Raw genomic sequence first — 15159 nt, 5'->3', positions numbered from 1 at the left:
AGAACTTCCTGGCTAGAGGGTCTTGCTCTTTTGCTCAGGGTCATACCACTTGCCAATTTGGGATGAGGAAGGAATTTGTCACTAGACAAGGACTGTGATGGTTTTACCTTATTCATGAGCAGGGGCTGTTCTGGGATCTTTTGAGCATATATTAACCAACTACTTCCTTGTCATTGCAGTGGTAAGGCATTGGAATGTCCTTGTTTCTCTTGGTTTTACTTAGTGCAAGATACAGGGTGGTGTTTGGCATTTCAAATATTGTGCTTTGTAGTTAATTATATGTGCAAGTTTGAAGTGGCAGTCTGGGGATTTCTTTGGTAAATGGTGTCTACAAACACAAGAGACTGGACAGTGGCCCAGGAGGTCTTTCTCTGTCCTGTGTTTCTATCACAGTCTAATGGAAGTTAGTGCAAACTAGAGGTTTCAATGAAGAACACTGCAGTCTAATGCAATCTTGCTATTGGGAAATAGAGAGCTGGTTTAAAGATTAAATAGTTTCTGCTTCTGGAGGTATGGGGATGCCCCCGATATATGTTCAGTGTTGGGTAATTTAAGAAAGCGTTTTCTTTTTTCTTTTAATTGTCAAAATTATTAGCTGAGGTCCTGCCAGAGGGTACTGGAGACATTTAGTCTGAATTGTTGGTCTGTACTGGCAGATGGTTAGCCACCAGGGTGACCATGGGCCGTCATCTAACAGCTGGCAGGTTGCGCTTCGGTCCCTGTACTCAGTAGCCTTCAAAGGCAGAATGCAGAGGTGCAGACTGTGTTCTGGTAGACTAGAATTCATTTGAAAGCCGAAGTCATTTCTTCTACTGCACAACTCCAAAGATCTTGTAACATATTGTAGGAGAAATCTGTGCTCCTAGCACCAAAGTCTAACTCCCTCATCACACACACATGTTGTTTTTTTTAAAGAGATCCTTACTAAAGCAGTGTTCCTATGACCACTTTGTAGCTATTTGCAAAATGTTAATTAGATGAAGGTATTCCCAGGAGGAATCCTGCAGTGCATTCTCAGCCACCTTTGCTCCCATGTGCTTTCACAAATTAATTCAGCAACAGACATTGCATAGACTTAGTTCCATGTTAATTGGCTAATATTTGTATTGCACATGGAAAGTGTAAATTGCTATGTAAATGCTAAGTATTTTGTTTTTAATATAAGTGAATCAGTTAAGAGGTGTTACCTAGTGTTAAAAGTAGAGGTCTGGCCTCTAGCTTTTTTTTTTTTACCATCTGCTCTGAGTTTGACTACATTATTGCATTGGGGAAATAAATCTCTGGTTGGTTTCAACATACGTAAAACAAGACTGATAATATATATTCTATCCTTGCTAGAGATCTGAGAATTTGATCATATCTGTTTTAAAGAGAAAACAAACAAACTCTGAAGACAAAAAGTGCTATGTAATCACCGAATGTTATTGCCATCCGTACAGGTAGTTCTGGTTTTTCTTGTTTGAGAAGGTTTTTGCTTTTCAAAAGTTCAGGAAGTTAGTTCTTATTATATGCTTTATTACTGTCACCTTGCTCACCTTGTATTGTCTGTATTCAGCCTTCAGCTGGAACACTTCCTAAGGCAGGGGTGGGCAATTGTTTGGGCCCGCAGGCCACATAGGGAGTTTTGATGGCTGTTGTGTGGGGAAGGGTGCTGACCCAGCCCTTGACAGCTCAGCAAAACTACCTATGTGGGATGGGACTGTGGGCAGGTGGGTGGGCAGGGAGTGGTGTTTGGGAGCAGGATGGGCAGGTGATGGTAGGATGCTGGGTCGGGGTTGTGAGGCCATGACAGCGTGGGACCAGGACCTGGAACAGAGCCATGAACTGCCTGAATGCCCCTGCAACGGGCACTGGTTCTATGGTTGGGGGTGTAGAGGGAGCAGATTGTGGCTCTGTCACTGAGCAAAGATCCTGGCCCTCCAATGCAGCTCCCCACTCACCCATGGGCCCATCCACTCCAGCCAGCCACGTGTCCTGCCCATGCAGCTCCTCTTCAGTCTCAATGGAGGCCTCGGGATCGTGGGAAAAGTGACAGCATGGGGCCAGGGCAGAGCTGCAATTCACCGCCTGCACATCGCTGCCCACAGAACCAGAGCTTTGCCCCAGCCCCAGCCCCATGCTATCACTACTCTACGATCCTGGGGTCTCCATGGGGACCACCTGGAAGCCATCCGGGCAGGGCTCACAGTTAGATGGACAATAAGGGTCCATGGGTGGGTTGGAAACTGCGTCTGGGAGCAGGGCGGGCAGGCGGGGCCGGGTTCAAAATCTTGGGGCAAGAACAGCACAGGGCCAGAGCCAGGGCAGAACCGTGGTCCACTCCCTGCATGCCCCTGCCTGTGGAACTAGCGCCCATCGCAAAGACATGTGGGCAGCAGATTGTGGCTCTGCCCTGGACCCTGACCCTGGCCCCATGCTGTCACCACCCCAAGATCATAGGGTCACCCTGGCCCGACCTGCCCACATGTCTTGCTCTCCACTGGCCTGCAACCCCATCCCAGCTTCCCAGCTGAGTGCCCTGTCTGTACGGGTCTCACCCCCAGCGGGGTGTGTGGGGCAGACTGCTAGGACTGCCAGGAAGCAGAGTCCAGCCACTGTGCTGCCCGAGCCCTGCTGCTCGCTCTGGCCACAGCTGCCACAACTCAGGCTGCCCCCTGTGCCTGGGCTGGGCAGGACCGAGGGACCTGCCACAGGCCTGACAAAATCCCTTGGTGGACCATATCCCTTGCCCACCCTTGGGGTGAACTGTAACGTAAGATGTCTGGACTTGCTTACGTTTTTCTGGTCAGGTATAAGTTACTGAAATCCAACCTGATTCTCAAAAAACAAACAAAAAATGTGAAAGGTGTTTATTGTCTCTGTGTTATGTCACTGGCCAAAATAAAACCATATAAGAAGAAATAAAAAGATTACAGCTTCTTGGGTAACAAGTAAAACTTAAGTGTAACTGGCTGGTACCATAATTGCACTGGAAAAAAAACACAAATCAGAGATGTTACACCAGAAATGTAGCCCTTGCGAATCAGTTTAATAAGCAGAATCGTAGCAGTTGTTCAGCAAGGAAAATCTAGTGTTTGTGTTTGTGTGTAATAGATCAGAAACAGTCACTGAATTCAGAAAGGCTCTTACAGAAGGGGCTGTTACAGCGTTCTAGATATCACAGTTTATTCTCTACTTTCAGTAGGTTCTCAACTGTGATGGAAAAGGAGTCTTATGAAGAAAGGCTGAATGAGCTAGGGTTATTTAGTCTGGAGAAGAGGAGACTGGCAGGGGGTTTGATAACAGTCCTCAAATACCCGAAGGGAGATTATAGAGAGGATGGAGAAGGGCTTTTCTCTGTGGCCATAAGGAACAGGAGCAATGGCCTAAAGCTGCAGCAGGAGATATTTAGGCTAGAAATTAGGAGGAACTTTCTGACTGAGGGTGGTCAAGCATTGGAACAGGCTACCCAGAGAAGCTGTGAAATCTCCATCCTTGGAAACTTTCAAAAGCAGGTTAGACAGATACTTGGCTGGGATTGTTTAGTCAGGGATGATCCTGTTTTGAGAAGGGGCTGGACTAGATAACTTTGTGAGGTCCCTTCCAGCCCTACTTTCCTATGATCCTGTATATGTGTGGAGAAACTCACTCCTTTTGTAGAAAATTGTATCTAAACTATCTTAATAACAGTGGAAGGAAACAGATTATGTTTAAAAATTTAATAATAAAAGACTCTTGTCTTGGGAAGTGATGAGAAAGCATAAAGAGGTAACAAAGAGATACAAAACAGAGAGCTGCTTTTCATTCGCAGCTCAAACAGCTGACAAACAGCTGGCTGGCAGTGCTACAGCACCCATCTTCATTATGCCTTTTGGAGAGCTGGCTTCAAATGTTTGCATTGGCCAGAGGTGACAATGTATTTTCAGACACTTTTGGTTCCAATTTGTGCACATCTCAAAAACAAAATATAGTGGGGCAGCATCAGGGTTCCTATTTCAGCCAGGCCAAGGACTGGAATAACAGGTGGCATTGTACAGTCAGAGTGATGCATCTCAGAACAGGTTTGTATGGAAAATTTGCAGAGCACACTTGCACTATGCTTGGCTTAGCCAGCACTGCAAATCCTTGCTGTTCAGGGGGACTGAAATGGCTCCAATTTTAAACTGCCTGAAATAATTAGATCAGTATTATTAATCTGAACGATAATTTAAAAACCGTGTTTTTGTTGTAGGGAGACTTCAAGATGGCAGCAGTAGTAGAACTCAACCACATCCTTTCAACATCTGAATCAGCAGAGGGAGATGGCAACAAACTCAAGTTTCACCCAGGGATGTTCCTAGAGCCTCAAGAGAAGAAAATTGATGTGAAAGCACTTGTAGTCAAGAAAGCAAAGAAAGCTTGCAGCTGTACTCCAGCCAAAGTTAAAGAACTAATTTTCAGTTTCTTCCCTGTCTTGCAGTGGCTCCCCAAATACAAGCTGAAAGAATACATCCTGGGGGATGTAATGTCAGGGCTGATTGTGGGCATCTTGCTGGTGCCACAGTCCATTGCCTATTCCCTATTGGCTGGCCAGGAGCCTATTTATGGGCTTTACACGTCATTTTTTGCCAGCATTATTTATTTCCTGTTTGGAACCTCCCGTCACATCTCAGTTGGCATTTTTGGTGTGCTATGCCTGATGGTGGGACAGGTGGTAGACCGTGAGGTGCAGAGAGCTGGATATGACCTTGAATCAAATATTCACAGTAGCCTTCATAGAGACTTGGTAATTGATATAAACATCACAGCTTTGCCCATGAACCAGACATCACAACAGCTGTTATGTGATAAAAGTTGCTATGCAATTGCAGTAGGATCCACCCTGACCTTCATAGCTGGAGTTTATCAGGTAAGAGGTGACAGCAAAATTTTTTTTTATGGAAATATTTCTAATTGTCCTTCAAGTGATTGTCCATATGCACATCCTACTGTGGACTTACATGTGTCTCATATTCTTGACCTTGGAGACCTTTAGCCAGCAGTCTCCACATAGCACATCTGCACTTCCCCTCTCCAGCTTCATACCAAGACCAGGTAGAGCAACACACACCTTCCATGCCTCAGTGGGGTGTGTAAATGGCCAGCACAGTTGCAGTAACTCCACTTCTTACCATAGGGTAAGCAATCTTTCTTCTTTTAGCCAAAGTTTAACTGTTTATTGAAGCCTTCTGAGAAAAGCTTGGAAGACTGTGGCAGAATTTTTAGAGCAGCAGTGCCCATATGTTGCTTTGCACCAGTATTTCCCTTAGCAATGTTCAAAGTCAAGACCTTTATAATTCCCATTGTTTAGATATCAACAGGTGCTCAACACCTGTCACAGCCTGGCCTGAAACTTTTTTTTCATTCATTTATATCTTAGTTCTAAGTCTCCACTGGGCAGCATTTGCAGTATCAGCTTAAACCACCTTTCATTCATTTAACCATAATCAGCTGACTTTATTTTCATAAAAAACAGTAGAAAGTTTAAAATAAACTTCTTGTTTCCTGGTTAAAACTTGACTATATGTTCTTGCAAAGCCAGAACTTTAACACTATATTAAAGGTACGTGACAAAGATTTAAAAAAAAGCCTATTCATTCCTTAATTAGTAAAATTGAAATAGTTTTAAAAAAAATCTAAAATCTAATTTTTTTATGCTGTGATTATCTTGTGTTATGTTGTATTGTTGAATTTAAATTTCACAGGGCTGTAGGGATGCTGTGTTCAGGTTTTACAATCTAGTAGAAAAAAACATTCACCCAAAAGAAAAGCTTTCTCATTATTGTAGTTACCACTACTCTACCAAGCCATGTAATAGCTATACTTTTAACATTTTTCTCAATAAAGCTTTTAAATCTGAGCACATTGTATTGGAGGAAAAAAAAGGAAGAATTTCCATGGTATTCTAGAAAATCCTTTTTTTAATACAAAACCTGAGGTTGCATCTTTTATCACTGGATACGATCAACTAGTTTTATTTGTATCATAATATGAACCCCTTGATATGACATGGGGGTTGCATTTCTGAGGTGGTAAGAGCTGTGGAGTTGTGAACTGCTGGTAGATTTTTGGCCAAATATCTGTCAATTCAGTTGCATTACATAGACCAAATTATTTTATCTGATGTAGATGTTATATATAGAATGGTAATTAGCCATGCTTTGCTTGGCATCTTTTACTGCCTGCTAGCCAATAGACTCTTACTTGCTAAAAATGTTATTCATATCAACATTGCTTTTTAAATTCAAAACAGAGATAAGGTTCCCTTTGTGCAAGGAACTGTACAGACACATGGTAAAAAACAGGGCTGGTCCTGAAACTGCTTGGAATCTTAAGTAGACAAGACAGGCAAAGAAGGCACTGCTACCCTCATTTTACAGATGAGGAACCATGAAATACAGGAATCAACTGAGTTCTCCTGGGATTTCCTGGGGAACCTATTGCTGAGTCAGCAATTGAACCCTCATGCCTTGAGCTCCAGTCTAGTGCCAAGGCCACAAGACCATCCTTCCTCTCAATAAAATTGTGCAGCTCTTAGATGTTTATGCCGGTTTTCAAACCTGTGTGTTGGTTTTGTGTGCATGCTGTGTTGCCTCAGCTACCTGACAACCAGGAACCACTTGATTTGAGCCAAGTGTGTACAAGTGCCATACAGTTGCGACATCATTTAACTGTGCTGCTAATTTCCATCATGCTAAGATTTATGATGTAATCTCTCATGTGTGGTTGATTTCTTTCAGGTTGCAATGGGCTTCTTTCAGGTGGGCTTTGTCTCAGTGTACCTCTCCGATTCCTTGCTCAGCGGATTTGTCACAGGTGCCTCCTTCACAATCCTGACCTCCCAAGCCAAGTATCTCCTAGGTCTAGACATTCCACGCAGCAATGGCATTGGCTCCCTTGTAACCACCTGGATAAATATCTTCAGAAACATACACAAGACCAATATCTGTGACCTCACGACCAGTGTCTTGTGCCTTCTTGTTCTTGTCCCAACCAAAGAGATGAATGAATACTTCAAATCCAAACTCAAGGCTCCAATACCCATTGAACTGGTGGTGATTGTGGCAGCTACACTGGCATCTCACTTTGGGAAACTGAAAGAGAACTATGGCTCTGGCATTGCTGGACACATTCCAACTGGATTTCTGCCACCCCGTCCACCTGATTGGGACTTGATTCCCAGCGTGGCTCTGGATGCTGTTGCTATTGCTGTTATTGGCTTTGCCATCACTGTGTCCCTTTCAGAGATGTTTGCCAAGAAACATGGTTATACAGTTAAGGCCAACCAAGAAATGTATGCTATTGGCTTCTGCAATATTATTCCTTCTTTCTTCCACTGCTTTACAACTAGCGCAGCTCTTGCCAAGACACTTGTCAAAGAGTCAACAGGCTGCAGAACTCAGATCTCCAGTGTGGTGACTGCACTGATCATCTTGTTAGTCCTGCTTGTGATTGCCCCTCTGTTCTATTCCCTTCAGAAATGTGTCTTAGCAGTCATAACTATAGTAAACCTTAGAGGAGCCCTGCGGAAGTTCAGGGACCTGCCCAAAATGTGGTGTTTGAGCAAGGTGGACACACTGATTTGGTTTGTTACTATGATAGCCTCCGCACTGGTAAGTACTGAGATTGGCCTGTTGGTTGGTGTCTGCTTCTCTATGCTGTGTGTTATTTTTCGGACTCAAAGGCCAGAAGCAGCACTGCTTGGCTGGGCAGCTGAGTCTGAGGCATATGAATCCCTATCTTCTTACAAGAACTTGCAGACTAAACTGGGCATCAGGGTTTTCCGTTTTGAGGCACCTCTTTATTACATCAACAAGGAATGCTTTAAATCTGCATTGTACAAGAGGACTGGAGTCAACCCAGCTTGGGTGAAGACAGCAAAGAAAAAAGCAGAAAAGCAAATGCTGAAAGAGAAGATGATGAATTCTGAGGGCAAACAAGATGACATCTCAGTGCAGCTTGTCTCTGAACCCTTGGACTTCCACACCATAGTGGTTGACTGCTGTGCAGTGCAGTTCTTGGACACAGCAGGGATTCGCACACTCAAAGAGGTCTGCAGAGATTATGAGGAGATTGGCATCCAGGTGCTGTTGGCCCAGTGCAACCCCTCTGTGAGGAGTTCTCTGCAACGGGGAGAGTATTTTAAGAAGGGGAAAAGGCATCTTCTCTTCCACAGTGTGCACCAGGCTGTGGACTTTGCACTTGGTGCACATATGCAAAATGGGAGCTGTGCTTCCGACTCGTAGTGCTGGGAAGGCGACAATCAGGGCAGGATCAGGAAAAACATGTAGGTGTGAATGTAATGCATATATACTCAGGCAGGTAAAAGTACTCCAAGAGCAGGGTTGCTGTTAATATACAGTTGAGTTCACAGAGTGCTCTGCTGCTTCAGTTTACCCTGCTGGCTAGGGTGGTTAGCTAAGTAGTGCTGAATGTAGGCATCTGTAACATGATCATGACTAACCTACAAAACCCATTTTATTCATGATTCTTGTGTGTGTCCCTCTTATCCTTCCATGTAATTAGGGCCAAAGAAGGAGCAGCTAGGATCTAAAAACCTGTCTGGCTTGGAGTCTGATATGACATCACTTGCAATGGCTTTGACTCCCAGGGATGGGAGATGTGGGGATGGTTCAGAGTGAAATGGTTTTAAGTTGCAAGCACCTCTCACCCAAAGTTGCCTTGCTAACTGGTGTCTGGCAATGTAATGCAGCTAGATAAGGACTGGAGGAATGGTTCTCTCATTTACACACCTTCCTGTATGTTTATTTGTTACAATAGATCTTTGCAGGTTGAATTCCTTTGGATAATCTAGACTGAGCTTTATTAAAAGTTTTTCAGAGCACAGTACTGCAGAGCAGGACTGCAGAAGGGAAGCAAAGAGGCAGGCTTATTGCAGTCTGACGTGCTTATGTTTAGTCATCACGTTTTCTAGTACATTAGAGGAAAAGCATAGAAATTGGATTAGATCTTTTCCATATCTGTTATCATTTCCAGTATGGGATTGTCCCCTAATCAATTTTGTACACCATGTGCAGCCCGAATCACAGAAGTTAAGAAATGGAAAAAGAACAGACTGTCATTTATTCACTTCAGTCTCACAGTTGGGGCTTTGTAGAGAAACACCAAACACTAGGATAAAAATCACAGGAGCTGGCAACACCATATATGTTAACTCAGAATCTTCCTATCTTCTGGGACATCTTACAGATGTTTAGGTAAGGTGCGATGTGATGAGGATGTTGGATATAACAAGAAGGGATACGTTGATGAGCTTCTTCACATAAGAGCTTTAGAGCTTTTTATGTTGAATAATTCAGTCAAATTAATTTGATTGCCTAGCGTATACAGCACTGGTGCAAGAGAGCACGACACATTAGATTAGAAAGAAGTATCATATAGCACGAGAAATAAAAGTGGGGATTTGAAAATAAGCTCTATAGTAATGTATGCTAAAAAGGCTCCTTTTTCAGAAGATTTAAAACATACAAGACATCCGTGATCTTCACAGAGATCCCATCCTCTGTAAGTCTGTGAGAGGGAGATACAACTGAAATTAATCTCTTCTAAAGGCTTTGACTTGTGGCGGTTTAGATAAGAACTCACAATTGACCAGACCCTGTTGCCGGGCAATAGTTTCCATGAACACGCTCCCTCCAATTATGATTTAAATGAAACTCCAGGTTAACTTCCGTGGCAGTGTTAGACTTGCCTTGCAACAAGAAACAAGAGGTCTAGCCTGAACATTAGAGAGAAAATATTAGTTCTCCAAAGCATTTAAAAAAAACTAAGCCTGTTTCCTTCTTCCACAGAATTTGGGGTTTGTCTACATGGGGGAAAATCCCAGATTTGAAGCCGCTAATGGCTATTCAGCATTGACTATCTGTGTAGGTTTTCTTATTTGGCACCAAGAACGCCCTTGTGTAACATAGGTTAATCTCTCCCAAAGTAAACTAAACTGCACAAGTCTCTCAGTGTGGAATATGAGTTTGTACAGGAAATATGAGTGTCTGTATAGGGAATTAATGCAGAATAGCACTTGTCTTTTAAATTCACATCATAGATGTTTCACACTGCATTTGCTATGTAGACAACCAGTAGGTAAGTTTTATCCTAGGTACAACTACACGGAAGTAATAGTAGTCAGCATTTTCCAGCAGAGGGCTCTGCCTGTTCACATGTCATAGAAAGAAAAGGCCAGCAGCATAGACGGAAACAGGCAGATGCTAAGCACCAGAAGAGACAAAAAGGATGGTAAGCAGTGAAATACATGCGAGCCCTGTATCAGTCAGCAGAGGCGTGATGGAATTACTCTTCATAGTTTCATGAAGTGTGATTGGAATTTTGATTTTAAACAAAACCACCCAACTTAAAGCTGTTTAATTAAAACACTCTTTAGAAGAGTAACATATTTCAACTGATCAGAACAGAGCTGAAGAAATGCAGCTCTGTTGTGCTTTCACTTCTCGGTAGGCATGCGACTTCCACAGACCTGCACAACGCTTGTTCAGAACTGTTGCATATAGTTTTCCCAAAAGTACCATAAACACTCTCAGGAAATCCATTTTTGAGGCATTAATATATATTATGTTTAAAACACATACAGAACTAATTTATGTTCATCTAAGCCAAGATGCCTGTTATTTGGCCACAGGAAGTGCCAAAACAAGACAAAATAAGCTTGCTGATGAAAAAACCCACCATTTGAACACATCTGTATAATGCGAATATATCCTGAAGGCCATAACTTATGGACATGTTTTAGATTAATACACAAAAACCCAGAGAGAAGAGAACTGGAGCTGGGGCTGGGATCTTGCAGTGGTGACAGTGGATTGCAGCTGTGCCCGGCTCCGGACCACGCTGTCACTGCTGCAAGATCTCAAAAGCTTATGAAGCTTATGAAGGCCTGTGCCTCTGGAGCAGCTCCCCTGCCCAGCTGGGTGCCTTTCCATGGAAACTGTGGCCCCACATTGTCACAGCCCCACCACTTCTGGGGTCTCCGTAGAAACCGGCTGCAGCAATGCAGGCAGAGGCTGCTGGGAAATGGAGTCTGCCATGGGCCTCATCCAGCCCATGGGCCAGACTTTGCCTGCCCCTGTATTAGGTGAACACTAGGTTTTAGCATTTCATATATTCATCTCAGCTGTGATCTTTTAAAGCAATTTTGTTTTATAAAGGAGCTTTAGCTTAACACACACACTGCCAATGTATAATGAATACTATATGCAGGTGTATGTTCTGAATATTTTTGTGACATATTTATTCCAGTGCTGCAAAGGAATCATCCTGAGCCATATGAATATCATACCATTTAGAATAAATAGTTGCTATCAGGCATGAAGTATCCAGAAGGAGAATGAGTGACTTAAATACCATTGCTTGCCTTCTTGCAGTTCCTTTGTTCTAAACCTGCATAGCTGTTCAGCCATTAGTGGTACACAGTAAAAGGAAGGAGAAAATAGTTTCTTTGAGCAGTCTGTAAGTAGTTGAGTACATGTCCTCTGTTTTAGATTGTGGCATTAATTCCCAGCAGTACCTCCAAGACTCTTGGCCAGCTTGTTAATTCAGCTAAATTGGCCCAACTCCATTTGACTTGAACAGAGCAAGGTTGATTTACGGCAGCTGTGATTCTAGCCTTCTGATGCCAGAATGATCAACTCCAGCAATCACCAATCAGAGGTTTAGATAATGAGACAGTTAACTCATTCACTCAGGATAATGACACAACGTTATGGAAATTAATATTCACAGCCTCAGTTATAAACTTGTCAAGTGTCTTTTTACTTGTATAGCTTCTATTTATAGCAGTTTCAACTGCTCCTAATATAGCTTTTGCACTAAAGTGTTTACCTTGTTTAAATGTTTTCACATTCAAACAATTTTCAGTCTACTTAACAAAAATGACAAATGCATTGCAACATGTTACATGAGACTAATTTTTATCCTGAATTTATGAATGCATAGTAAACCTTGATCTTGTACTTTTTAATGACTCTGCCTGGATAGTATCATTGTAAATCACTCTAGCCATATCCATTATTCTCTAATTCAGTGCAAGATACGGATCTTTGGCCGTTCTGGTATTTTCTTCCAGACATAGCATAGGACTGACTGTAAGTGAGAGAACCATTGTTTTTGGGTATGATACTGTTACCTGTGACCCTCAACCATATCTAATGGTAAGGTATAAAGCTGGTGGGCAGTCAAGGAGTTAAAAAGATACAAAATATTAAACCATTACCTGAATAAAAGAGGGAGGAAACCCCAGGATGGCTGTTAAGGAGTTCCAGCTCTGGACTTACCATTACTTATAATTTTGCACTACCTTTCCCATTTACCATATTTCCTTGCATAACCCCTACCACCAAGAGAGGACACGCAGCTTGTTTCAGGAAGGCAGAGCAAAGGAAAAAAGACTTTTTGTCCTGGCTTCAGGGGATCCTGACTTCAGTGGCAGTAGCTGTGTGAGAGTTAACACTAGCCCTGACCTTGAAGGGTGAACGCCATCCCCTCTATCACTGAGGCTGGCAAAGGGAGAAGCACAGCAGCCATCTTGTGGCAGTGTCTCCATGCTTCTATTCCCATGAAGAAAAAAAATCAGCCTCTCTGCTGAAGATGTGCACCCCATTTTGTAGGACTGATTTGGGGAGAACAGTGCATTTAGTCTGCAAGTAAATACAGTAGATCAGAGGGCATACTTTATTTGTTTACGCAGTTAATTCCTAAGGATTTGAGAAGAGTTACAATGCACATAAATAATAACACCTATTAGGAAAATAAAAAGGCTAAGTGTCTTTATTGTGGAGGCAACTAGAAAATTGCTGTTTCCATGTCTACAAAGCTATGTGCCTTCTTCCAGTCACTGCAATAATGATCGTTACAGTTCAGTGCTTCTGGGCAAGTCACAGTGCCTCATGCATACTAGGTACAGGAGAGTTTTGTTATTTTAAGGCTTGTTCATCTCTGATGTATTTTTCAGTATAGTTCTGTACTGTCCATTCTGCCAGCCTGGGTTGCTGGGCTTGCATTGTTACTGCACTCCTCAGCCTGCAGCAGCTGATAGACAGTTACTGCCAAAAATTCAATGGTACCTTTACGCTGACACATTGCTGCCTGAATAACTTAAGGAGAAGTCATCAAGACTCATTATTTGAAGATGATGAGTCTGAAATGCAAAATCTAATGTTGCAGGGAGAAAAGTACTTCCAAAGGAGACTGGTACCCAAAGGCCTTCAATTCTATTAGCATCTCCACCTGTCTTCCATTGTCTTGTGCAGAACACTGCTGTGAATTCTGCCTGCAGGGATCAATGATCTCCATTTCACACTAGAAAGAGACTGTAGAAATGTAAGCACAAAATGTCTGTCAGGTCATTCAGTGAATCTGCTCAGCCAGGGTGAGACTCCTTCAAGGGCACTTTCTGGTGCGTTTTTCCTTCAGCCATGAAAAAGCCAATGATGTAGTGACCAAAGCTTATGAAGGCCTGACAAAGATTAATGCCTTGCTTACACTGTCAAGGTTTTGCTGGCATAGCTATGTTTGTTACAGGTGTGATTTTTTTAAACCAGCATAGTAAGTTTCTTCATACCAATGTAACTTAATTTACTTTGCTAAATGTGATTGTGCATTACATGCTTTTTTTATATGAATATAGCTTTGTTCTACAAAGGGAGTTTTGCTGCTTTTATTGCGCTGGCATAGTCAAAATAGCAAAATCCGGCATTGTGCCTTATTTATTGTATTGTGCACAAGTTTGCGAAACTTTTCTCAGTGTGTAAATTTAAGTATATTTGTAATTCTTTGCAACGTCAGTTCCTAACACAGTTCATTGTCTGATCCTCTCTGTTCCAAACACAACTTCAGCCTGATGTGGAAACCAGTTTGGGGGCTCATTTTTTTTTCTTTTGATGCTACTAAATACTGGAAAAATCAAACCAGGGATCAAGTCAAATATTTGATATTTATACATGCCAACTTAATGGTATGATATAGTTAGTACTTTTGTACTTGATACTTTATAGGTAATGGGGAATAGATAATGAATAGGCTGCTCTGCCATTTCTCTAAACTGGAGGCATATAAAATGTTAGTGAATTTTATGGAGAGTAATGTTTGTATTGGGTAGGCTGAGTTTTTAACAGTTAACATAGCTTTAGAAAGAATATAAACTTTTATAGGGGGAACGCAGGTTGATAAACAGTCAAAGGTAGCTAAAACTTCTCATCTCCTGGTGATTTTGAGAGGCTTATAACTTTCTTAGTTCATTGGATTTTTTTAAATATTTGAATATTTGTTAAGAATATAGATATTTAAAAAAAAAAAAAATCTTTGAGATGCTGTACCAGAAAACAGTTCAAACAAAACCAAGTTTTCCTACAAGTGACCTAAGCAAACAATATCTCAAGGATCTAAATGTTACATATGAGTAGATCTAATTTTGTAAAGGATGTTATTTTTAAAAACAAGTTTTGAAATGTAGTATAGTTTGTACCAAATGGCTGAATATGGTTTTACTGTGAATTACTTGTACAAGAGAAATGTTGTAACTAACATGACAATCCAATGCTTACCAGAAATCACAGAAGAATTTAGATGGCTAAATAACAAAGAATAGATGAAAAGGTATCATGTTCTCTTGTTTCATTCCATTTTGTGTGTGCATTTTATTAACATTATTAACGTGCATAAATGGAATAAAAGGTCTGCTGTTTCCTTCTGAAGTGCTGTACAAATTGACCAGACATTTGTATAATGAAAGTTTACTTTATCAGTCTCTGTATTTTGTCTTGCTGTAGAAAACTTGTTACAAACTGTGCTTTGAATATTGTCAAACTGTCTAAATTAACTTTGTGCCTTATTATGAAGTTACTATGGGAAAGCTAGGAACAGCATTCTATCAGTCCAATAATTTTCTTGTAAACTCTTTTTTTACCTTCATTAAAGGATGCTGTTTATAATTTGCTGTTGTTAATGTTTAAGTTTTTTTCATCTGAGTATTTAGAAGATACAGATATATGATATGTGCTAAAGTACAATTAAAAATGTTTTATGAACCACAGCCTGGTACAGAAGTGCTCCATGCATGTTTTACAGCCTTGTAATTTAGAGCACTTTTTATAGCACTATAGTGCTCTTAAACATGACAAAAGTACAGTGTTG

General features: G+C 41.6%; 1 protein-coding gene across 1 annotated transcript in view; it reads left to right on the top strand.

Annotated features, from left to right (window-relative positions):
• SLC26A2 (solute carrier family 26 member 2) overlaps positions 1-14957 on the top strand; it is a 30300-nt gene extending 15343 nt beyond the window's left edge. The window contains exons 2-3 of the mRNA XM_014597637.3: positions 4211-4867; positions 6738-14957. Of these exons, the coding sequence (XP_014453123.1) occupies positions 4223-4867; positions 6738-8243 (2151 nt within the window). The 5' untranslated portion in view covers positions 4211-4222 and the 3' untranslated portion in view covers positions 8244-14957. The remainder of the gene's footprint in view (positions 1-4210; positions 4868-6737) is intronic.
• The last annotated feature ends 202 nt before the right edge of the window (positions 14958-15159 follow it).

Source organism: Alligator mississippiensis, chromosome 9, assembly GCF_030867095.1.
Source record: "Alligator mississippiensis isolate rAllMis1 chromosome 9, rAllMis1, whole genome shotgun sequence".
In the NCBI taxonomy this organism is placed as follows: domain Eukaryota; kingdom Metazoa; phylum Chordata; order Crocodylia; family Alligatoridae; genus Alligator; species Alligator mississippiensis.
The sequence above is the reverse complement of the archived record's forward strand: the minus strand, read 5'-3'. Positions and strand labels throughout refer to the sequence as shown.